Genomic DNA, 26,400 nt, shown 5'->3' on the forward strand with positions numbered 1-26,400 from the left:
CTCTGCCGCATGATGTTGTAATGAGTGATTCACTACTAACATTTAAGCAGAGCCTGGACGCCTTTCTTAAAAAATTTAATATTACCAGTTATGTATATTAGATTTTATGACAGGGTGTTGATCCAGGGAACTAGTATGTGGAGTCAGGGAGGAATTTTTTTTCCCCATTGGAGCTTGTTTGACACATTGGGGTTTTTTTTTGCCTTCCTCTGGATCAACATGTTAGGCTACGGGTTGAACTAGATGGACTTAAGGGGGCTTTACACGGTAGCGATATCACTAGCAATTTGTAGCGATAGCGAGCGTGTAAGTACCCGCCCCTGTCGCGCATGCGATTGTTTGTGATCACTGCCGTAGCGAACATTATCGCTACGGCAGTGTCACACATACTTACCTGGTCGTCGGCGTCTCTGTGACTGCCGAACAATCCCTCCTTCAAGGGGGAGGGACGTTCGGCATCACAGCGACGTCACCGCAACGTCACTAAGCAGCCGGCCAATCAAAGCGGAGGGGCGGAGATTAGCAGGACGTAACATCCCGCCCACCTCCTTCCTTTCGCATTGGGGCCGGCGGCAGGTAAGGAGACGTTCCTCGCTCCTGCGGTGTCACACACAGCGATGTCTGCTGCCGCATGAGCGATGAACCACCTGGATAAACAACCCTTACCGATTTTTGAGTTTGGGACGACCTCTCCATGGTGAACGATTTTCACCATTTTTGAGGAAGCTGGTCAGTGTCACACGCTGCGATATCGTTAATGACGCCGTATGTGCGTCACTATCAACTTGACCCCGACGACAAACCATTAACGATATCGTACCGTGTAAAGCCCCCTTTAGAGTCTCCCTTCAACCTTAAAAACTATGAAACTATGAAACCTTTAGTACATCAAGACTGGTATGCAAATCGACAGACTTGAGGAATTGTGGTCTTTGCTGCCAGATCGGCTGGGAGATTACCACTCATGTGTGGGGGATCTAGCTGTGAGATCCCCTGTGATCAGCTTATTGTCATGCAGACGTGTGTATGCAGCCTCAGATGTGTTACTGCTCATATAGAAGGAATTGTATAACACGAAAAGGAACAGGAAGGCTGCTAATAGAGTATACTCTTTGTTTTCCCATCGCTCTCCTCACTGCAACACGACACAGACTGGACAGGGTCCGGGGAAGACCTGCAATAGAGAATACAGATCTGGAATTAAAAATGTACACTTTATTTTTTTACGTCATATGAAAACCAAGTAACTGGCTCTACAAACTGGTACATATCTGAACACTACAGTATGTAGAGAATCTGTCACCAGGTTTTCCCAATATAAAGTACGGCCACCACCTTTAAGGCCTCTTTTACAGTATTCTAATAAGCTGCATGCAAGTCCCCAATCCCCTCTGTATAGCACTAAAATACCTATTATTCTACCCCCATACATTGCGGTCCGATGGATGTGCCTAGTCTTGTATTCGCACCTTCTCTCTCAGCACAATCGCCCTCCTCCTGATCTTCATGTGGATGACGCATCCTCTCTCATCCACACAGTGTCCCTCAATCGCGCTCCTGCACTGGCGTACTTCTCTCTGCCCTCCTAAGTACAAAGCAAAGTGCTATAATGTGCATGCGCCAGGAAAGGCCCAAGAATGTTGATGGCCCAGAAGTATAGCCGGCGCATGCGCATTACAGTTTTTTGCTCTGCCCTCGTCAGGGCAGAACAGACTACGCCTCTGCAGAAGTGAGATTGGGGGAAAGAGTGTAGATATTGGATGTGTCATCCACATGAAGACGAGAGAGAACACGGCGATTGTGACGAAAGAGGAGCCAAAGCAAGACCAGAGACGCCCATCAAACCAGACTGTATTGTATGTTTAATCTTTCTTTATTAAAGTAAACAAGAGAATTTACAGGAAGAAAAAAAAAAAAGATTCAAATACGTGATTACGTCATGTCAACTTACAGAGAAGAGTATAAGCCACATCCTAACGAACACCCCTTCTCTTACGAATTATCATAAGGCACGCATATGACATGTAACCACCTTTTATAATACAATCTCCTTCCAAATGAGAACTGCACCTCAAACAAAGTGAGGCTACTGCCGAAAACAAAAAACAAAAGGAAAAAAATTGCAGACTGTATTGTATAGGGGTATAATAAAAGGTATTTTTTGTGCCACGAATAGGGGACCTTATATACAGCTTACTAAAATACTGTAAAAAGAGACCTTAAAAGGTGCTGGCCTTATTTTATATTGGGAAAACCTGGTGACAGGTTCCCTTTAAAGCAAAGGGAAACCACTCAGCGCTTGTCTCACTCACATTAATGCATAATGAAATACACAGGTGTAGTCCATCCCACGTAGCTAGCTACCATAGGGTTCAAGTAGGTAGCTGAAAAGAAGATGACGCCATTTACCACTTTGTGGGGGGGAAAAAAAAAAAATCTTTATTTTATTTTGTCAAAAACAAAATATTGGTATATTTGGCAAGGTTTTTTCCATAATGTGGTCAGTTTCGTCATCTTCACTTCTGTTACTTGCTACTTTAGTGTATATACAGATATTATCTACTATGGTAGAAGACGTCAAACTTTGTAGTACAATGCAATATCTGCACTGATTTTGAGCTACGGCCATTATTACAGTCCAGTGAAGATTCATTATCCAGCTGGCTGCTATTATGAACACTTGACCTATGTGCACACTGTGTCTGTGCACTTACAGTGTACATTGGGAGATTATCCTGACATATAATGAACATTCCCATAGGCCCTCATTCCACAAATTAAGGCCAAACTTGTTCTTTGGGCCACTGTCTGGCATGTGTGTGTCTGCATAGTTTGTTTTACAATATAGAAAGCTTTTCTATACAGTAGGCCACTCCCCCCAGCCAAAAATAAAAAAAAAGTATACTATGTATATATGTATATTAATATATATCTTTTTCTTTTACAATATGGCTCTATGGTGGACGGATGCCTCAAAATCCATCCTGTTACCACTGTCAGGCGCATGCATTCTACTTTGAGCATAATTGCATGAACCCAGCCTTAAAGTGGACCTTTTAGCAATTTGAGAATGTTACATTGGCTATATCATGGAATAATAGCTGCACAGCTGAATAAAACTACATTTTTTTCATTTCTCTTTGTTGCAGAGATATTAGTTTGTAAAGTTTAAATTCTAATTTACATTGGGCCCAAGGTGGTGGCATTACCACAAATTCACCTCTTGGGGGCGTGTACTTTTTCCCCTGCATGATGTTGACCAATCATAAGCAAGAGGCATCATGCAGGGGAAATAAAGAACACTCCCCCAGAAGAACAGGCCTTCTCCTGTGAGATGTAATGGCAGATAACCCTGCTCTCTGCCCACAGGAATTAGAGTAGTGCAGTGAGGCATACACCGGGCTGTGTGATTACACCTTCAGCTTACATCTCATGGCAGTCATTACATGAAAAATGAATACAGATGATATATAACCTGCTGTGAATAAACATTTAGTCCCCAATTTATTGGGAATGGCATTTAGTACACTAGCCTTAAGTAAAAGTAATGCAGGAGTAAAATGCGGCAAATTCATTAAAGGGGTTCTAGGAGAAATATGACAAAATAACTAAATAAAATACTTTTATATATTACACAAGTTTTCTAACAAAAACTTTAGTTAGCAAAAAGGTGTGTTTTATCTAGTGCACTCTTAGGATTTTAAAGATGGCAACTACCATCTAGCAGTGTGCAGCCGTCCTAGGACAGGCTGCGTGAAGAACATTTGTGAGACAGACGTCCTCCCCACACTGCACTAAAACAGTCAGGCTGACTCAGATGGATGTTTATTCTTCGTCAGCTAAAGATGATGTTTATTTTCTCCTTACATAGGATTACGAGTTGACGCTGCTTTGACCCGATATGTCTTCACGCAGCCGTCCTATGTGTGTCCTCTGAAAACTAGGTGGGGTGCACACTCCTTTATGTCAATTGCCATCTTCAAAATACTGCACTAGATAAAGCATACCTTATTTTTGCTAAATAAAGGTATTTAGAAAAATATTTAATTGTGTTTTACTTTATTACAATACATTTTCAGAGAACCCCCTTAAGAGCTATGCACCTCTCTACCAGTTTTGTTATTCCAGCCAATGGCTAGCATACAATTCTGTCATTATTTACTGGGTGCACTTAGCTATATGTGTGGAGCTGATGAGGACTAACATGAAATGGAACAAAGTTGCAAAATTTTCAGTCCAACTTCAAATTTGGCAAAGGTTTTATGGCATTTCAACACTAGAATCATAAATTCGGCATGGAATTTCTCAGCAGGATTTTGTTATCTAATCTGAGAGCAGCTTGATATAGGAAAGTAGAGCCTGATTCCTGTGATGTGTCACTTACTGGATTGCTTGGTGCAGTTTTCATAAAATCTGTTTTCTCTGCTGTAAATGTAGCAGTGCCCAGCATGCTGAGCTCTGTATGACCCTGATTGGCAGCATCCAATATGCACTGTACATTGCCAGCAAACTGTCAGTCAGCGATCAGATTAGCTGGTCTGGCTTGCCTGTGAGACCTAGTCCTGCAATGATTTTCACTTTCTAATAAAACACTGTATTGAAACAAAAGCACACAGCCCAGTAACTAATACAACACTGAAATCAGAGTCTCTCCCCCTTCATTGTGCTGCTCTCAGATCAAAGTGCAAAAACCTCCTGATAGTTTCTTTTAAATATTATGTCTCATTTCATAATAGATGTACTTTAATTGGTGATAAAAAGCATAAGGGTAAGGTGATATATTTTATATGCAATCATGTTGGAATAATTTCAGTATGCCACTGGGTGTACAGGTCTACCTAGTGTTTTGTATTACTTCATATTGTAAAATGAGACAATGCTTTTACGCAGGACGCACATTTTGCCTCTCTGAAGACTTCTAAGGCCTCTGGGTTCACTTTCTTCCTCGCGTGCTCTTCACAACTTGGTTCTCTGCGTAATACACTCAGGTTTGCTCCGAAGTCAATGAGCAGCTGAACAAACTGCTTGTCACAGCCATGACGCAGAACTGCCTCAAGCAGACAACATGGAGATGACCGTGCAAGGTTTTCTTCATACACTGGGCTCCAACTGTTGTAATCAGGATTGGCACCAGCCTGAAGTAAAAGGCGGAAGCACCGGGGGTTGTCGTAGGCCGCACTTATGTACAGCGGGGTGCAGGTTAATGATGTTAAAGTTCGTGGTGGTGAAGAACCAGAACCACATGATAGTTGACGGTCAACATCCACATCTGCTCCATATCTGTAGAGGGAAAAAAAATGGTAAGCCTTCAATAAAGACCAATATGTAAGTATAAAGATGGTCTACAGCAGAGAACCACCCCACCCTTCACAAGTGAATCGCTAGCTGTCGCAAAACAGAACTCTTGATCTGTATAGACAAAGTAGGGTGCAGTAAAAAAAAAAATGAGGTGCCACGAATTATACCATATGGATTATATTAACAACCCTGCAAAGTCTTTTAGTCTGATCCCTCGATGTAGGGCGGAGGAGGGGTTAGGTGAGATTTTCTTTCAGGAGTCTGAACTTGTACGGGCATCAAACTGTGTGGTGGGGGTTTGGATGTAGGGTTATGTATATGTGGATTTTAGATTTTTTTCCGGCACTATTACTTTTGTTATGGAGCAGGTACAGGTTAAGAGGTGGAACGTGTGGCAAATATGGCGAGGGCAAGGCCTAAGATAAAAAAAATATATATATATACAGAATGTTAAATAGGTGGTCTAAAATTAATTGGCTGAACTGTATAGTGCGCCCACCCTATACAGTTCAGCCAATTCATTTTAGACCACCTATTTAACATTCTGTATATATATATTTTTTTTATCTAAGGCCTCACACTCGCCATATTTGCCACACGTTCTATCTCTGAACCTGTACCTAAACCTATTCTATACAATACGCAGGTACCGTATTTTTCGGACTATAACACGCACCGGACCATAAGACGCACCCTGGTTTTAGAAGAGAAAAATAGGAAAATAAAATTTTAAGCAAAAAATGTGGTCATGACACACTTATGGGGCGAGGATCTGCTGCTGACACTTATGAGGGTAATGTCCCCAAATTCTCTACTAAGGTACCCCATCCTGGTGGTGGTCCTCCTGCCTTGTATATGATCCCCATCCTTGTATATATGTACCGCATCCAGGTATATGACCTTATCCTGCTATATACTCCCATCCATCCTGCTATATACTCCCATCCATTCTGCTATATACCGCCATCCTGCTATATGGCATGTATACTGTATCACACACAAAAAAAAAAAACGTTTATACTCACCTTTCCTCGCTCCATGCAGCATCGCTCCTCCCCCTGTCTGTGGCGGCAGCAGCGCCGCTGGTCTGTGTGGAGCGTCACCGGTCATGTCCCTGCAGCACGCGATATCCTCCTGTCTGTGGCTGTCAGCTGACCTGCGTGGAGACTAGCGGCGCGCACAGCGATGAAGTCATCGCTGTGCTCACCGCTCTCTACACACATCAGCTGACCGGCACAGACAGGAGGACATCGCGTGCTGCAGGGAAGTGACCGGTGAGTGTACGATACTTATTCACTGCCCCTCACGCTTATGATGATGCGCGGGGGGCAGTGAATACAGCCGCACAAGATCACTCCAAGCTGTAGTTGCCAGGGGTGATCACGGCCAGCTGTTTAGTATGCGTGCATCCCCCCGCCCATCATCCTGCCCACCTGTCAGCGCCGGGTTCAGCGCTGAGAGATGGGCGGGAGGATGGGCGTGCATATCTAATGAGCGGGCCCACGTGGTCACGGCAGGCTGCCACAGCCTGCTCGTGCCTCCGATGGCCCGCTCCACCGCAGCACCCTCATCCCCGGCTACAGCCCTATATTCAGACCATAAGACACACCCCCAACTTTCCCCCAACATTTGGGGGGGAAAAAGTGCGTCTTATGGTCCGAAAAATACAGTACATTTATCCATATAGTGTTCTAACTTCATTTAAACATGTACAACACATCATATTACCTGTCAATTTTTTGACACTCAGACAGCCCTCCTCTTTTCATTTTACAGGTCCTACACCGACCCAGCTCCCTGCCCAGACATCTGGAGCTTGGCATTGTCATTTGATGTTTTCAGACAAAATACCTTTTAATTATCTAATTTTAAGAAATTAATAAACATTTTCAATTTACATACCTTTCCTTATTTATTGTGCAAGTTACACTTTCTAACTAGTTTTATTTACCTTACCTAGTCTTCCACTTCCTTCTACCATTTTACTTGGTAGTGCTGTAGTTTTATATTCTAACATTTTTTTAATAGTTGGACATTTTCTTAAAGGACCACAAAGCCAAGAAATAAATATTTAAATTTAGGAGTCTAGCTACCCCAGAGGTTTGATTGTTCCAGAATCAAGTAGAAAATTCCGCAGAATCAAGTAGAAAATTCCGCAGACTGTCAGTCTGAGGCCTCCTTTGCATTTCCAGGTGACATACGCTTTTTTTTCCACAGATGTCACATGTACCTATTATGTCCATTGGTGATAGTCGCCAATACAAGTCTATATGTCCATGGAAATCACATACAGCACACTGATTGTTTCAGTGTACAACTCTGGTACTGTACGTAAAGTATAAGAGCTTTGTCATTTATTTATTCATCCAAAACACTGATGGCACACTGATGGTAAAAATGGACACACGCCAAACTTTGATACCACACTAATCCAAGACACTGATAACAATGGTACTATTGTTTTACGTAAGTAGGTAAATATGGAAGTGTAAATGAGGCTTTAGATAAATTTAGAGAACAAAATGGTTAATCTACTGCTGACCAGTTCCATCTTGGTCACCTGTCCACAGCAGGGACGTTTCTGCTGCAGCCAGTTGTCTTCTAGCCAGCAGCTAGGAATATGGGGGCATGGCTGGCACGTCATATGGCAATGTTATGTGTAATGTATAGAGATAATATCACTAAGCCCCAAGGTACTCATTCATATCACCCTCAACTGCAATAGTTCAATAGTGCTGGTGAAACACTACTGGTCTCAAAATACCTTGTCTTGCATGTCTACTTGTCTGAATGAATGGTCGCTCCTCTTCTCCTGCATATAGGGAGACCTGACAGCTATATCTATGTTATATATATATATATATATATATATATATATATATATATATATATATATATATATATATATATATATATATATATTTTTCCTCAGGGTCAGAATAATGTATTCTGCTGCGATACTCTGCCCCCCACCTCCCCAAAAGAACAAGTTATTGATGTGAACAAAACTTTACTATTTCTTCAGTCTCCCAGCCATCTTCCATTTTCTTCTAGGCTGATTGAGCAATTTAAAGACAAAGTATCTATACCTATATGTACCTCAAAGCTCACCGGATTAGTTCTTGCAATATATCGGCATGGCCCAGACGTGCAGCATAGTATACAGGGGAGCTCCGGTTGTGCGGACTTCCGTTGGGGTCTGCTCCAGCTTTAAGAAGAACTTTCACACAGTCCAAGTGCCCATTTTCTGTGGCTACAAACAGGGGTGTTTGTCCTTTAACATCCACTAGTTCCAGTTGTGCCCCAAAATCAATAAGGAGGGCTACACAATCAGCATGGCCAGCAGTGGCAGCAATACGGAGTGGGGAGCAGGGAAGCCAACCACTGCACCACACAGACTTCTCATTTATACGCCTGGGTACCAGAAAAAAATAGAGACATTGAGTTTAAAAAAAATAAAACAAAAAATCAGTTCCCTCTGTAGATTTAATGGAAGATAGAGATAGAGATTTATATATATATATATATATATATATATATATATATATATATATATATATATATATATATATATATACACACACACACATATGAAAAATATTTGCTAAGAGACCATCATACCATCCTTCTTATAGTTCCATTGCTCGGCCGGATGAATGGGACATCGGTCTTTTTTGTTACATGCACTTATCTCCCTTTGCGGTTATTACAGTAACCAAGGGCATGGTCTTTGTTTCCTACAGTCCTTAAATCTTACATAAATCTGCACTGTTCACAACTCTGCTATAGCTAGAAGGCTACATTCACCTATCCGTGTATCATGGTCTGAACACAGACCGCGATGCACACTGGTTGCGGGACTCCTGAGCCAATCTCTGTAGCCTCATATAAGCCTATGAAACCGGTAGCCAGTGTGTACAATCGTGGTCCATGGTCTGACCGTGACACTCGTGACTTTAGCCAAAGTGTCATTACTGCATTTGTGAGATTCTCATGAGATCGGGATTAAGCCTAGACGTCTACCATACTTAGACTTATGTGTCATCAGCACCTACGCCTTGCAGCTGCCTTATAAATCTAAGGTCCTACTTGTACACAGCACAGTGTTCCCGCTTACTGACTTATCAATGTGATCTCGATGCGGAAATCTTCTCCACCATGTGCCCAGTGATGACAGACGCAATAAGTTCTGTTTCTGGGCATTTGATTACCATGATAGTCAGTCACAGTAACCACTAAAAACACACTTCTATTGCTGGCCGATGCCCGGCCTGCCAGGTGAAAGAGTCCATTGATCGATCCAAGGAGCTAGACTGAAGAACTGTAAGGAAAGAAATGCTGAGATCTAAAAAAGTAAACTCTCCTCCAGCCTAACAGACTGCCTGCTAAAAAATAAAAATAAATAAATGGTACAGCTTCTGGAATGTAATTAAAAAAAAAAAATGTCCCAAAAAAAGAACCTGTCATGTCCTCAAACATTACTTGAATCAGTATTGTCTCATGCACTACTCGTGCTGCTTGGTACAGCTCTCCATTCGCTGCAACTATACAAAGAAGATATAAGGAAGTCCAAGGCACCGAAAAAGTCCTCTCTGTTTTCAAAAAAAGGCTTTATTTGTCCCAGTATACAAAGAAAAAAAATACAATAACGTTTCGGCCGACAGACGACATTTTCCAAGACAGTATGTAATAATTCTGGCTTGAAAAATGCCATCTGTCGGCCAAAACGTCATTGTATTTTTTTCTTTGTATGCTGGGACAAATAAAGCCTTTTTGAAAACGGAAAGGATTTTTTCGGTGCCTTGGACTTCCTTATATCTTTTATGTCCTCAAACATTATTAACCTACAGATATAGCGTACAATGCTGTCTGGCTGCCTCACTGAAACCCTGGCTATAAGGAAGAAATTAGTTATTCCTATCAGGAGCCGCTGGCTTTCAGTCATAGGTGAGCGCAGGGACCAGCACTTTGACCGCTTGCTGTGCACAGATGTGCAGTAGTGCGAGTTCTCAAAGTGCTTTGCTCACTACTAGACATGAGTGGACCCATGGAAGTTCGGGTACAGCCAGACTGTTCTGGACTCAAATTTAACCTGAACCCCATTGGTAGACACTGATTGGGCAGTTCAGCTCTCCACCCACATACAGCCAGCCATAAACAGAACACTTAAGCTGGTGTCACACATAACGATGACGACAACGACGTCGCTGCAACGTCACCATATTCTGTGACGTAGCAGCGACCATAGATGATCGTTAGTAAGCTGTCAAACGTTCTAAAAAGCAGCAACGGAGCAGCGATCATAGCGACGTCGACGGTCGTTGTGTGGTTTCAGACGTAGCGTAGCGTCGCTGCTGCGGTGTCAAACACAAGGATTATCAGCTTATCAGCACGGCGCAGCGGGATAGCAGCGATCAAAAAATGACCTGGAGCATTCAGGTGCGAGCAACGATTTCGCAGCAGGGGTCTGATCGTTGTTATGTGTCACACATAGCGACGTCGCTGTTGAGGTCGCTGCAACGTCACAGAATATGGTGACGTTGCAGCAACGTCGTTGTCGTCGTCGTTATGTGTGACACCAGCTTTACGGGCGAGGTTTTTTCATTTTACTTTTTGGACACTGTACATCCGATAACGCTGACTGTAGCCGAAGTGCGAGCCATTCAGAAACTGCAAACTGCTCACACATGGCCGAGCACCAAGCGTACCCGAGCACACACCGATGCTTGATCGAGTGGACCACATAAGTAAAGCACCCCAACTTAGATTTATTTATTTTGCAAAGTGCATGTTTGTTACAAACCCCAAACTTTACTGTTCAGTTCAGCTCATCTCTACTCACAATGCTTTGAGTGACAACTTTAGCGGCTTCATGCACATCTATAATTCAAAGATGCCATTTTCTCCTGGTTTGCATTTGGGGACATGAAAGGTTCCCTTTAAAGCCCATATAGGCGCTCCAGAAAACAAAAGGTTGTGGTGCTTTAAAAAAAAAACAAAACTGTAATATCGCTAAAAACAGGATTTATTTGTAAAATTAAATATTTATCAGGAAAAGAACCTTGATAATCTATAAGCCGTGCTGAAACTTGAGGACCCATGAAAAAAAGCTGCTTTGCTTTAGACATATCCTTACCTCAGGAACCTTTCCTCCTGTAACAGGGTCTTCAGGGTGTCAATGTCGCCCACACAGGCAGCATTATGTAATAACGTGTCCTGGCATTGCTCCAGATCATGGTCGCAGTACTGATCTTGCAGCCATGCCTTCAGGTTACGTCCTGCAAGGAGAGAGGGAGAAAGCCGCTGTCTCACCAGATTTCAAGTCTTGATACCAGACCTAGTAGCAGCACAAATAAGATAAATGATTTCTTCAGCCGTCTCCAGAGTCTGCCAGGATCACATTGTTCAATGCTATGACCCATCTGCATATTCTGTTGGGTTTGTGGTGTACTTTAGCCTTACTTACATAAATCATCTATGCTACTGACCATATGTTATTTCAGTAATTAACACATTGGCTGCTCTGGTTTAATGCCCTGCGGTGCAATTCTGAGATTCTGCATTTGTCATTGTACATATGCCCTAGTCTACTTTATTACAGAAACTTTCTACACTCATAAAAGTTTCCACTTCTTCAAGAAATTGGCAATCCAGCGGTCTTCTGACCACACTATAAGGCCTCTTTCACACGTCAGTGAAAAACAGACATTTTTCACTGACATGTTAAAAACGCATATGTCCCTCCGTGTGCTGTGATTTCACAGCACACGTGTGTTCTCCATGTGCTATCTGTGATCCATGATAGCACATGCGGATGAGGTACTCCAAGCTCACCTGTCCCCATTCCTGCTGTCCGTGGTGCTGAATCTCCGGCCGCCGCCGTTCCCCTCTGCAGCTACTTCTGGGTCACCTGTGCAGTGCATAACTGCATATTCATGAGCATAATTAGCCAAGCTGGAAGCAGAGACAGCAGCGCTGGAGAAGGTGAGTTTAAAAAAACTTTTTTTTTTCAATGTACGTGTTTTTCTGGTATGTGTTTTACGGATCACACCATTGTGTGTTTCGTGTGACATCAGTGATGCCAGAAAAAAAATGGACATGTTTCCGTGCGGCAATCACGGACACGCGTGTACATCGCACGGAGACACAGTCAGTGAGAAATCACATATTTGTGCACAGATCCATTGATTTTAAATGGGTCTGCGTATGTCAGTGATTCTGGGAAGTATAAAAACTGTCACAAACGTACCAGAATCACTGACGTGTGAAAGAGGCCTAAACGTGCAGTTATCATTAATCATCCTCAAAACAGATTTCTCTATACAGGCTGCCGATCAGCTGAAAAACGAGCAAGATGATCGATCGTCAGGTGAGATGATCTTTGAGTTTACCAAACGTTCATCATTCTCCGCAGTGTATCATCTGTGCAAACGTGACCTCTGCTGCCGAGAACAATGGTAGCCTATGCACACACAACAACCTATTACAGATCAGTCAGTGAACATCATTGACTGCAGTCTGTCCATATAAACGACTGCTGACCGGCAAACATGTCACCATTGATTTTACACTGTGCACCGCACAGAACATGCATACTTATTTTACTTCAGACCCAATAAAGGATTGCTTACTTATTGGTGATAAATTGGAACGGAGCTAGAAATGTGAGAATTCAAATGTATTGTTGTTGTAGACTCTACAGAAGAGTAGTTAGTGGAAGAAGTTGTCATGTTGATCTGGACCAGGTAGAACAGACGGGAAAAGTGAATGACTCCATCAGAAAGAACGTAAGTCCCTACACAGTGGGTACAGAAATTATTCAGACCCCTTTAAATTTTTCACTCTTTGTTTCATTGCAGCCATTTGGTAATTCAAAACAGTTCATTTTTTTCTCATTAATGTACACTCCGCACCCCATCTTGACAGAAAAAGAAATATAGACATTTTTGCAAATTTATTAAACAAGAAAAACTGATATCACATGGTCATAAGTATTCAGATCCTTTGCTCAGTATTGAGTAGAGGCTCCTTTTGAGCTAGTACAGCCATTTTGGGAATGATGCAACAAGTTTTTCTCACCTGGATTTGGGGATCCGCTGCCATTCTTCCTCACAGATCCTCTCCAGTTCCGTCAGGCTGGATGGTGAGCGTTGGTGGACAGCCATTTTCAGGCCTCTCCAGAGATGCTCAATTGGGTTTAGGTCAGGGCTCTGGCTGGGCCAGTCAAGAATGGTCAGAAAGTTGTTCTGAAACCACGCCTTTGTTATTTTAGCTATATGCTAAAATACTGTAGTGCTGTCTTGTTGGAAGGTGAACGTACGGCCAAACCTGAGGTCCAGAACCCTCTAGAAGAACTTGGCCGCATTCATCTTTCCTTCAATTGCAACCAGGCGTCCTGTCCCTGCAGCTGAAAAACACCCCTATAGCATGATGCTGCCACCACCATGTTTCACTGTTGGGATTGTATTGGGCAGGTGATGAGCAGTGCCTGGTTTTCTCCACACATACCGCCTAGAATTATCACCAAAAAGTTCTATCTTCGGCTCATCAGACCAGAGAATCTTATTTATCATAGTCTGGGAGTCCTTCATGTGTTTTTTTTTTTTGCAAACTCTATGCAGGTTTTCATATGCCTTGCACTGAGGAGATACTTCCGTCGGGCCACTCTGCCATAAAGGTCTGACGGGTGGAGGGCTGCAGTGATAGTTGACTTTGTGGAATTTTCTTCCATCTCCCTACTGCATCTCGGCCACAGTAATCTTGGGGGTTCTTCTTTACCTCTCTCACCAAGGCGCTTCTCCCACGATTGCTCAGTTTGGCTGGACGGCCAGGTCTAGGACAAGTTCTGGTGGTCCCAAATTTCTTCTATTTAAGGATTATGGAGACCACTGTGCTCTTAGGAACCTTGAGTTATGTAGAAATTCTTTTGTAAGCTTGGCCAGATCTGTGCCTTGCCACAATTCTGTCTCTGAGCTCCTTGGGCAGTTCCTTTGACCTCCTGATTCTCATTTGGTGTGACATGCACTGTGAGCTGTGAGGTCTTAGGGTACCGTCTCACTAAACGACGTACCAGTGATTCCGACCACGATACGACCTGGTCAGGATTGCTGGTACGTCGCTACAGGGTCACTAGTGAGCTGTCAATCAGGCAGATCTCACCAGCAACCAGCCAGCAACCAGCCACCAGCGACTCGTGTAACGATGCTGCGCTTGGTAACCAGGGTAAATATCGGATAACCAACCAAAGCGCTTTGCTTGGTTACCCGATATTTACCCTGGTTACCAGCGTACACCGCTTACAGCTGCCAGCGCTGGCTCCCTGTATACGTAGCTAGGGTACACATTGGGTTACTAAGAAAAACGCTTTGCTTAGTTACCCGATATTTACCCTGGTTACCAGTGTACGCTGCTTACACAGAGTCGGTACTCGTTGGTGTCCCGTCGTCAAACACGCCGATGTGTGCTGCACAGCGGGAGACCAATGAGCAAAAAATTAACCAGAACAGTGTGTAATGATCAGCGATTTCACAGCAGGGGCCAGGTCGCTGCTTAGTGTCACACACAGCGAGTTCGCTGATGAGGTCACTGGTACGTCACAAAACCTGTGACTCTGCAGCGATCTCGCTAGCGACCTCGCTATGTGAGAAGTACCCCTTAAAAAGACAGGTGTTCGCCTTTCCAAATCAAGTCCTATCAGTTTAATTAAACACAGCTGGGCTCCAATGAAGGAGTAGAACCATCTCAAGGAGAATCACTAGGAAATGGACAGCATGTGGCCTAAATATGAGTGTCTGAGCAAAGGGTCTGAATACTTATGACCATGTGATTTTCTTGTTTAATAAATTTGTAAAAATTTCTACTTTTTTTCTGTCAAGATGGGGTGCAGAGTGTCGATTAATGAGAAAAAAAAATGAGCATTTTTGAATTTAAAAGGGTCTTAATACTTTCCATTCCCAGTGTTTATACGGTAACTGTACTATAATCTCGTATAGGGAACCTGTCACTCGATTTATGCTGCTCAATAAATGGGCTTCATGGATCAGAGCCTGTTTCTAGATGATTGAGGTTTTTGTTCTTTTATGATCCCTGGATGTCTTTTTCAAACGGTGAAGCCAGGCTCCAATTCATGCTTCCCATGGTTTGGCCAGCATGAATCAAGGGACAAGGTTCCCTTTAATATGTTCTAAAAAACTGGTATCTACTAGTGATGGCTGAACATGCTCGCCACTGCTCATTACTCTGAGCATCGGATTGCGACAATGCAACTCTAGTAACGAGCAGTGACAAGCACGTTCAGCCGTCACTAGTATCTACCACTGCGAGTGACCTATGGAGCCTCGCTCTGTGAACAAGGCTCAATAGGATTTGATGGCCTTCATGGGACACTACGCCATTGGATTATGTCGGAACTTTGAGGTTTTCTTAAATTGGTGAACGAGGAAGTGTGGGGGAGTCTCTATTCAAATAAACTATTTTTTCCAACATGTGTTTTTTAACTCTATATTTACCAGGTTACTAATGGGAATGTCTGATAAGATGCCTCTCCATTACTAACCCTGGGCTTGATGCCAGCTGTCAGTTCATCGCTGACATGAATCCCAAAAGTATTAGTGCCACTGTACCAGGGCAATCGGGAAGAGCCAGAATTGGCACATCTAATGTGATGTGCCACTCCTGGGACAACAGTGGGCTGCTATTTTTCAGGTGAGAAGGGACAAATAACAATGGACCTTCTCAGCCTGATATTATCAGCCCCCAGCTATCTGCTTTATCAAAAATAGAGGGGACCCCACAGCGTTGTTTTTAATTATTGAAATAAATAAATTAAAAAAAAGTGTGGGATTCCCTCTATTTTTGATAACCTGCCAAGCTAAAGTAAACAACAGAGGGCTGCAGCTTGCAACTGCCTGCTTTACCTGCACTGGTTATCAAAAATAGGAGGAAGCCAACGTCTTTTATTTTTTTAAATATATAATTAAATCCCTATCCACATTTGTTTGCATGAGAACTGTCCTGTGTTTACCCCCATTTTGCTTTCTTTTGTCATTTTACAGCACCAAAGTTCGGGTTCCCATTGGCTTATATGGGTTCGTGGTTATATCAGGGTCTTTAACGTTTAAGTAATGTGCTGCAAAACCCGAACTTCAATGGGTCTGCTCACCCCTAGTCTCCAAAGCTAGATCCCCACTTAGTGAAAATCCAGTGTATTTTCTAGTGGAAAATCTGTTGTATGTTACATTAAATTTGATTAAAGTTCATGCATGCTGCGAAAAATATCTGCTGCATAAATTCGCCATTGCTATGGGTTTGAGATCTGCAGTATGTATGCAGTGTGCAATGTATGCAGTGGATGACAATGTGGATTTCACTCTATCACAGGCCGTGTGAAACGTAGCTGAAGACTCCATCGGACTCTGGAGCTTTGGAATACGTTATGTTCTAACTTGTTTGCTTTTTAATCATTGCCATAAAGAAGGATCAGCATTGTGACCAGGGGGTACCGGTCCTTTGGACACAGGGTCACACATTATGTGATCATTAGGTCTGCATGCATGCAGTGAGATGTGGGGCACTTGCGCTCCTGTATCAGGACTCGAGGAACACTTACCAATACACTGTGTGCAGAATTATTAGGCAAATGAGTATTTTGATCACGATAATTTTTATATAAGTTGTCCTACTCCAAGCTGTATAGGCTTGAGAGCCAACTACCAATTAAGTAAATCAGGTGATGTGCATCTCTAATGAGGAGGGGTGCGGTGTAATGACATCAACACCCTATATAAGGTGTGCATACTTATTAGGCAACTTCCTTTCCTTTGGTAAAATGGGTCAGAAGAGATTTGACTGGCTCTGAAAAGTCCAAAATTGTGAGCTGTCTTGCAGAGGGATGCAGCAGTCTTGAAATTGCCAAACATTTGAAGCGTGATCACCGAACAATCAAGTGTTTTATGGCAAATAGCCAACAGGCTCGCAAGAAGCGTGTTGGGCAAAAAAGGCGCAAAATAACTGCCCATGAATTGAGGAAAATCAAGCGTGACGCTGCCAAGATGCCATTTGCCACCAGTTTGGCCATATTTCAGAGCTGCAACGTTACTGGAGTATCAAAAAGCACAAGGTGTGCCATATTCAGGGACATGGCCAAGGTAAGGAAGGCTGAAAAACGACCACCTTTGAACAAGAAACATAAGATAAAACGTCAAGACTGGGCCAAGAAATATCTTAAGACTGATTTTTCAAAGGTTTTATGGACTGATGAAATGAGAGTGGCTCTTGATGGGCCAGATGGATAGGCCAGAGACTGGATCAGTAAAGCGCAGCGAGCTCCACTCTGACTCAGACGCCAGCAAGGTGGAGGTGAGGTACTGGTATGGGCTGGTATCATCAAAGATGAACTTGTGGGACCATTTCGGGTTGAGGATGGAGTGAAGCTCAACTCCCAGACCTACTGCCAGTTTCTGGAAGACAACTTCTTCAAGCAGTGGTACAGGAAGAAGTCGGTATCGTTCAAGAAAAACATGATTTTCATGCAGGACAATGCTCCATCACATGCATCCAACTACTCCACAGCGTGGCTGGCCAGTAAAGGTCTAAAAGATGAAAAAAAATAATGATATGGTCCCCTTGTTCACCTGATCTGAACTGGTCCCTCATAAAATGTAAGATCTACAGGGAGGGAAAACAGTACACCTCTCGGAACAGTCTCTGGGAGGCTGCGGTGGCTGCTGCACGCAATGTTGATCATAAACAGATCAAGCAATGACAGAATCTATGGATGGTAGGCTGTTGAGTGTCATCATAAAGAAATGTGGCTATATTGGTCACTAATTTGTTGGGGTTTTGTTTTTGCATGTCAGGAATGTTTATTTCTAAATTTTGTGCAGTTATATTGGTTTACCTGGTGAAAATAAACAAGTGAGATGGGAATAGATTTGGTTTTTATTAAGTTGCCTAATAATTCTGCACAGTAATAGTTACCTGCACAAACAGATATCCTCCTAAGATAGCCAAATCTAAAGAAACCCCACTCCAACCTCCAAAAATATTAAGCTTTGATATTTGAGAGTCTTTTGGGTTGATTGAGAACATAGTTGTTGATCTATAATAAAAAAAAATCCTCTAAAATACAACTTGCCTAATAATTCTGCACATGGTGTATAATTTCAAACACAGCAGCTGATCGCACCACCAGAGGACAATTTATTGGCTCTTGTGGGTCTAAATACCATCTCATTAGCGCAAAAAATGTATTTTAATTTCAGAAAAATTACACAAAAATGGTAAATAGAGTATATAATATTTGACAACCCTGACCAAACTGCGACAGCCACAAAAATATGAGAATCGGCTGATTTTCATGCTGGAGGATAACAGATCACAATGTAAGGCACATGTGACTGCAACTAGGCCATCATCTACTGTCTGTCCATCTGATGTTACAGCCAAACTGCAGATCTCAAAGCACATTGGGGACAGGCAAGGACTATGGGATGTAAGGGACGGGCGAGGTCTGTGGGCTGCTGGGGGCAGACGAGGACTGTGGGCTGCTGGGGATGGATATGATCTGTGAAATGTTTGGGAAGGATGAGGTCCATGGATGTCGGGGTGGACAAGGACTGTGGAACATTAAGGATGGACGAGGACTGTGGGGTGTTGGGGGACGGATGAGGACTGTGGGGTGTTGGGGGACGGATGAGGACTGTGGGGTGTTGGGGGACGGATGAGGACTGTGGAGTGTTGGGGGACGGATGAGGACTGTGGGGTGTTGGGGGACGGACGAGGACTGTGGAAAATTAAGAACAGGACGGACGAGGACCGTAAGGGTACTTTTACAATTGCGTTGGACGGCTTCCGTTGCTATCCGCAGCCTTGAGGAATTACGGTAACCGTTGCAGAAAACCGTTATATTCCTCATAGACTTCTATTAGCTACGGATAGCAACGGATGGTCTTGCATTGCATCCACCCCGCGGCGCATCAGTTGTTTTGACGCTGACCGTCAGTGACCGTCGGGCGGATGGAACGCTGCATGTAGCGTTTTTCTGCACTTGGCGGAGTGTCAAAAAAACGCAACCTGCAGAATTCCGTCGGTGTCCGTTGTTTTTATAATGGACGCCTATGGTGGGGGATTCCGTTAGAATCCGTCATTTTGACGGATTCCGTTAACGCATCAGTCTTTACACAACTGCGCATGCTCAGATGTGTAAAGTCAAGGAAAAAAAAACTATAACGGATTGCGTTATTTTGTACGATCCGTAGCATCCATTGTGCCACTATATGCAACGCATCCGTTGCATGCGTCACACAATGAAATACTACGGATCCCGTCCAACGCAAGTGGGAAACTAGCCTAAGATGTTGGTGATGGACTAGGCCTAGAGCACGTTGAGGACACTGGGATGTCGGGAAGTATAGCATGTTGGGGACTTTGTCACACGGTGGTGTAAACAGTGCTGCCATCTGACTTTACATGAAGTAATGAATACTGCACTACACTGGTCACGTTATTGCAGCTGCAGGCAGTGACTGGCTGCCCTGGTCACATGTCCATAATGACAAGTATCCCTACAGAGCAGTGGTACGTGCAGCAGGCGTGCGGAGCCGGCCATAGTGATGCCTGTGCATTTCCCCAGTGACTGCGGCCAGGAAGAGAACAGTGAATTCTCTACCAGCTACAAACCGGACTGCACGAGTCCAGCGCCTGCAGCGCCATTACACATGTCTGCAGGGGTAACGCAGCCCGCGTCCTCCTCACTGCACCAGCGCTACATATTACACCCGCCCGGAGGCCGCAGTGGTGACGGCACCGCCCCGCTCTTACCCACTCTGGGGGCGCCGCCTCCTGCCCCTTCCTCATCCTCTTCCATCGGGACCCTATTCTCGCGCCTGCGCATTGATGGGCTGTAAATTCAGCACATGCTGGAAAACCCGCCTCTGGCAACAGCTGATTGGATGACCGGTCTGTAACTCAAGAAAGGCGCCAGCCCACAGAGCGCGCGGTGAGAGGGGCGGGTCACGTGTCTGCTCTGTGCCCTTAGGCTTCATTACTGACACTGCACTAAGAAATACCGGGATTCTCTGCAGAAAATAATACATGAGCCATGTGAGATGGCAGCAGGGTAGAAATATGTAACAGTACCGAAATGCCCTGTGCCGTGCTCCACAGGCTCCTCCTGCTGGGAAATGATGTGTGCGCGTGCACGTGTGTCTGAGCTCAAATTTGACAGGATTTTATTTGGGGGGTGGGCTTTCCCAGGCTTTGTTCTACCAGTAATGTGGGACCCCCTATATTTGCAATGAAATATGACAGACCTGAGTGGCGGTTGGTTTTGTGTGCAAAAAGGTATTTTTTACTCCGTTTAAGTGATAAGACAATTTTATTCTTTGGGTCGTTGCAATTACGATACAAGATATTTTCTTTTTATGTTTAGCTGCTATCACACAGTAAACATGTTTTTGTTTTTTTTATTGTAGTTTTTTGCCATATTTTAAGACCTGTAATTTTTTTTATGTTTTAATGATAACTTTTGCTTGATGAGTTGGAGATTTTTTTGGGTACAATTTTTGATATACAACATTTTTTGATCACTTTTAAGACACAGAATAAATAAAAAACAGCAATTCAGAGGTTTTTTATTTTTTTTGGGAGCGGTAAGGGTATGCTTACACCGGCAAATATTACAGAGGAGTGCAATGTGCTCGTGCTGAATTGGCATGAGAAAAAGATTGCAGCATACTGTGTATATTGGAATACATGCACCCATACAAGTCTATGGGCGCACGTAAAACAGACTGCACTCAAATGACAACAGAACAATCAGATATACACCTGTGACAGGGTCCTTATGCGATATCACACAATCAACAGAGCGAGAGATGGCTGTACAATCCAATAAGCATTCATTCCAATCAAATCAAACGGTCCATAAGATAATCCACCACAGAGGGTAAAATTAGTGCAGAAATATGAATATAATCCAGAAAGCGATAAACAAATGTCCAGGTCTCTCTGAGAAGCCACAGCTTCAGCCCAGAGGTTCAATATTCGTCCTTCTCTCTTCAAGTTCTCAAACAGACTGACAAATCCCCCAGGTAAGTAGAGAGTTTACAGTTATTGAATCCCAGGCCCCCTCCCCCAGACTTAGGGACTGGAACACTACAGGGGGTAATTACCTACAGACAATAAAATGTACACACAAGCAATACAAATAATGGACAGTGAACCAAGCGTAAAATACAAACCTACACAACATGATACACAGTACACCATAACCCACCATCACAACCTCTCCCTCCTGAATAAGTGAGTATGCCATGAGGTCTACACAGACCTCTGCCCATCTCACTTAAGTCCATGTTGCTCAGCTGTGGATAGTCTATGGTTCTTCTAGCCGGGACAGTCCATCAGCATTCTGGTGTTGGCTTCCACGCTTGTATTGGATGTAGAACCTGTACATAGTCCCTTGTACAATGGTAGGGTTGGAAGGACAAGTTTCCCTTTGTGTCCGCCTTCACTCAAACTGTGTTTCATCACCCACAAATTGGTATTGTAGATCTCCCACATCATTTCCTAGGAGAATATCTGCAGGCAGGCTGCTCATCACCCCAACCAAACATTGCTTGACCCCAGAGCCAAAGTCCAGATCTACAGTCACCTTTGGAATATTCCTCCTTGGTCCTCCAGCCAATTAAATAACAATTCCTGGTCCATGATGTATCACCTGTGGCCGAACCACTCGGGGATCAGATATTGTGAGAAATGCCCCGGAGTCACAAAATCCAATAACTCTCTGTCCATCCAGCACAACCTCCTGGAAGTGCTTACTTTGATGGAAAGAGGAATTCCGGGCTGTGGTTCGCACCTCATAAACCCCTAGTGGTTGACCACGAGTGTCTTAGTCATTAGGCAAGTCAACTTGAAGGGGTGAGAAGTCTTTCCCCATTGTGTTTGGCTGTAGAGAATGAACAGGTCGATTTGGTGCAAGGTCATTCCTCATTTGACCAGCAGGCCAAGTGTTTTGCACATGCCCAGGCTGCCCACATTGATAATATCTGCGCTATGTCGTACTCCTTCCAATGTGCATTCTGGAGAAGGCAGTAGGAGAACCTGGTGACAAAGGTCAAAGGCCATACACTCCAGGGGCATCTATGGTGCAGAGGTCAGCAGTACACTCCGGTGGAGGTGGTGGTAACTCTTCCTCAGGTGGGATGCAATGCACAAAATGCACCGGACGAGATGGAGGTGCGTGGGGGTCCCTCAGAGTTCTTGCGGGACAACTGAATTGCAAGTGACCAGGTTGCCCGCACCCATAACATCTCTCTGTGATTCCCCCAGGGCGTGGTTGGGGCTCAGGATTCTGAGCCGTGGTAGTCATCGGCCTGTGGCTGGCTGGAAGGGCAGATATAACTGAAGAGGGCCGGGGAGCAGGAGCAGGCTGTGGCTTATTGTCCAGAAGCCCCCTCCATTGCAGTCGGATAGTAAGGGCCTCATCAGCCAGGGCAGCAGCTCTATCTAAGGTGCACAGTGTGCACTCTCTGACCCACTCCCGTATTTCTGAGGGACACTTGTAAAGAAATTGTTCTATAAGAAATACCTGCATACCGTCTTCCACAGTGAAGGCATTTTCCACTTCCAGCCATCTCCGACATACCTGGGACATCTTATGGGCATATATCCTAAACGATCCCACTGTGGTGCATAGGAGGTCTTGGAACTGTGCCCTATGTGAGTCTGGGGTGATAGCATGATAATCCATGATAGTCCGCTTTACAATGTTATAATCCCGGTTCTGCTGTGAGTCAATGGTGTGATAAGCCTCTACCAGGCTTTTGTTCAGGAGTCCCACTAACAAACACATCCAGCCAGAGTGGGGAACCTTCATCACCACACACTGCTGCTCAAAGTCCTTGAAGAAGTTTTCCACATCTCCGGAAGCCTCATCAAATGGCTTGAAGTCCGCCCAGGTAATCCATACAGGCTCCTGGATTGCTGGGTTTACACTCCAACTCACATTACTCACTCTGTCGGACTCCATTACTTCTTGTCTCCTCTGTGCTCAGCGAGCAGCCTCCTCCTTATACTGCTGAGATACACCGGGGCCAAGAGCTGCCATCTCTTCTTCAAACCACATCAACCACTGGCTTTTTGGTGCAGGGATCCCCGTCCCCAGTGCTTGTCCGTCAGACATCTGGGAGAGGGTGGACTAGCTTGCACCCACCAGTAGATCAATTAAGGCCTCTTTACTCAGTCCATGGTGGTTCAGGCCCAGATCTCTGGCTCTCTCATGTAGACTGGATGCGGTCCAGTCTCTGTACTCACTCTGTGAGTGGATCTCCATTAAGCTGCGCTCTGTTGATCCCACCGCTGCCACCAGTTGTGACGGGGTCCTTCTCAGATATCGCACAATCAACAGAGTGAGAGTTGGCTGTACAATCCAATAAGCATTTATTCCAATCAAATCAAACGGTCCATAAGATAATCCACCACATAGAGGGTAAAATTAGTCCAGAAATATGAATATAATCCAGAAAGCGATAAACAAATGTCCAGGTTTCTCTGAGAAGCCACACCTTCAGCCCAGAGGTTCAATCTTGTCATTCTATCTTCAAGTTCTCAACAGACTGACAAATCCCCCAGGTAATTAGAGTTTACAGTAGGTGGATGCCAGGCCCCCTCCCCCAGACTTAGGGACTGGAACACTACAGGGGGTAAATACCTACAGACAATAAAATGTACACACAAGCAATACAAAATAATGTACAGTGAACCAAGCGTAAAATACGAACCTACACAACATGATACTCAGTACACCATATCCCACCATCACACCAATAATGGAGGAGATGGCGAGATTAATCTTTCCCTATTCTCCTCATCTGTGCTCCTATTTTCGTATGCAAGAGAATTGGATCACAGTGAATAACACTCAGCTCATGACTGCAGCAGAGTTTGAGTTGATTGTCATTAGCACATCGCATCGGATGCTATACGCTAGTGTGACTCCGACCTAAAGGTGGTAAGACCAAAATATTTTTCGGGCTAGTACATTAACAGCGATACTAGATTTTACAAAAATTAAATCTGTTTTTGTATTGCCATAGTCTGAGCCCTTTTTTTTTTTTTTGGCCATATTAAAGGGAACCTGTCACCAGTTTTTCGGAACATAAGCTGCGGCCACCACCACCAGTGGGCTTTTATATACAGCATTCTAACATGCTGTATAGAAGAGCACAGGCCGCTGTGTAGAACATAAACACTTTATAATGCTCACCTATAAGGTTGCTCCGGTGCACAACAGTCAGATGGGTGTCGCCGTTCTCCAGGACCGGCGCCTCCTCTTTCAGCCATCTTGGTCTTCCTTCTGAAGCCTTTGTGCATGACGCGTCCTATGTCATACACACAGGCCGGTATTGAGGTCCTGCGCAGGTGCACTTTGATCTGATAAATAAACAATAATAATAATAATAATAATAATAAGCTGCCCTGAGCAAGGGAGATCAAAGTATTGTAGTGCGCCTGCGCGGGACCGGCGAGTGTGTATGACGTAGGATACGTCCTGCACACAAGCTTCAGAAGGAAGAAGACCAAGATGGCCGAGAGATGCAGCGCCGGCATCGGACAATGGAGATGCCCATATGGCCCAACTCCACCGTACCATGACCGTTAGGTGAGTATTATAAAGTGTTTTTTTATGTTCTACACAGCGGCCTGGGCTCTTATATACGGCATGTTAGTCCACAGAACAAAGTGCACGCAAAATAAAATAATGGGTGGTACACATATAATCAAGGGTCATTATTCCAGTAGAAATGGCAAATGTGCGATCATACCATATATTTCCTAATTCTAACAAAAAAAACAACAAACAACATGTTTAAATTCTAAGAATGGAAACTTAAAAAGGGAATAAAATATGAGAACAAATATAACCAGTGAAGCCAATGATAAATTACAGGGTGGGAGTCAATCAATGATACGTCATCAAAATCAGGATTTTTCTGGGCGGTCACTCAACAAAACCACAGAAAAAGAAGAGAGGCAGAAGGGGATGCGGATTAACCTCCCCCCCCAAAAAAAAGGCTAAAAGTGAAGCCCTGAAAAATGATAAAATGATTTATAAGTTAAGCCAAGTCAAAAGAATCCTTATTACGGAACGGCTTCAAATTCGCACCATCAACCCCATTCAGCCAATTTTATGCCTTTAATGGGATTAAACAATACATTTGGAAACTGGTCCTAAAATATATATAGAACAGTGGAATCCAATAATACCAATTTGAACCCCAAATCACCCTATATTCATATTACCTTAACCGCAAAATCTCAATTTAACTCGACTGGTAAACACTCAGTAGCTTTTAGAACATTTGAAATCATGGTCACCAACGAGATACGCCAACTTCATTTTAAGAATGTGGGACCTCCACGTTTCAATTTGACCAACAACGAATGCAGAGCTATTGTGTTATAACATTACGATTTCCCCTGCAAATTAAGTGGCAGTATAGTCATAATGGATACTTCTTCCTATGATATCGCATCTATGCACCTCCTTGAGATACTAAAGTTATAACAAATTAAAATCTGATCCTACATCAGCATATTTGAAAGAATTGAAACTATTGGTGGAGCAGGGACTTAATGAAGGTATACTCAATAAGGTATACTCATTTACAATCATAGCCCTAGATTGGTGGTATTTTATCATATCCCAAAAATACATAGGAGCCATACCAATCCACCAGGACACCCAATCTTTTCAGAAATTGACTGTTTGTACACATATTTAGAAAGATTGGAAATCAATGTGTAGCGTGAATGAAGGAAAGGGGTTAATCCGTGGTGCCATGTGGAGCAAGAAGATGATCAATTGAAGATGAATTTGTGATTTTATTATTCTACATGTTTCGGTGAATTACACGCCTTCTTCAGGAGAAAAAAAACACTGATGTACATTGAGAAGAGGGGTACATTTTGGGTACCCAAGACATAACCTCACTATATACTGTAGTCAAACATGATAAGGGCTGTGCGGCTGCCCATTTTTTACTCCAATCTAGCTGCAGATACCCCACAAACCAAACAGATAACAGCAAAACAGAC

The 26,400-nt window shown here is 43.7% G+C and overlaps 1 protein-coding gene across 1 annotated transcript; it reads right to left on the minus strand.

Moving 5' to 3' along the window:
* Positions 1-886: 886 nt before the first annotated feature.
* ASB1 (ankyrin repeat and SOCS box containing 1) lies at positions 887-20,195 on the minus strand. Its single transcript, XM_075318927.1, has 5 exons — positions 20,119-20,195; positions 11,435-11,576; positions 8,410-8,712; positions 4,898-5,280; positions 887-1,174 (listed from the first exon to the last, which is right to left on the minus strand). The coding sequence occupies exons 1-5, from the start codon at positions 20,189-20,191 to the stop codon at positions 1,044-1,046; spliced, it is 1,032 nt and encodes a 343-aa protein (XP_075175042.1). The 5' UTR covers positions 20,192-20,195; the 3' UTR covers positions 887-1,043.
* Positions 20,196-26,400: the final 6,205 nt, after the last annotated feature.

Source organism: Anomaloglossus baeobatrachus, chromosome 7 (genome assembly GCF_048569485.1).
Source record: "Anomaloglossus baeobatrachus isolate aAnoBae1 chromosome 7, aAnoBae1.hap1, whole genome shotgun sequence".
Lineage (NCBI taxonomy): Eukaryota > Metazoa > Chordata > Amphibia > Anura > Aromobatidae > Anomaloglossus > Anomaloglossus baeobatrachus.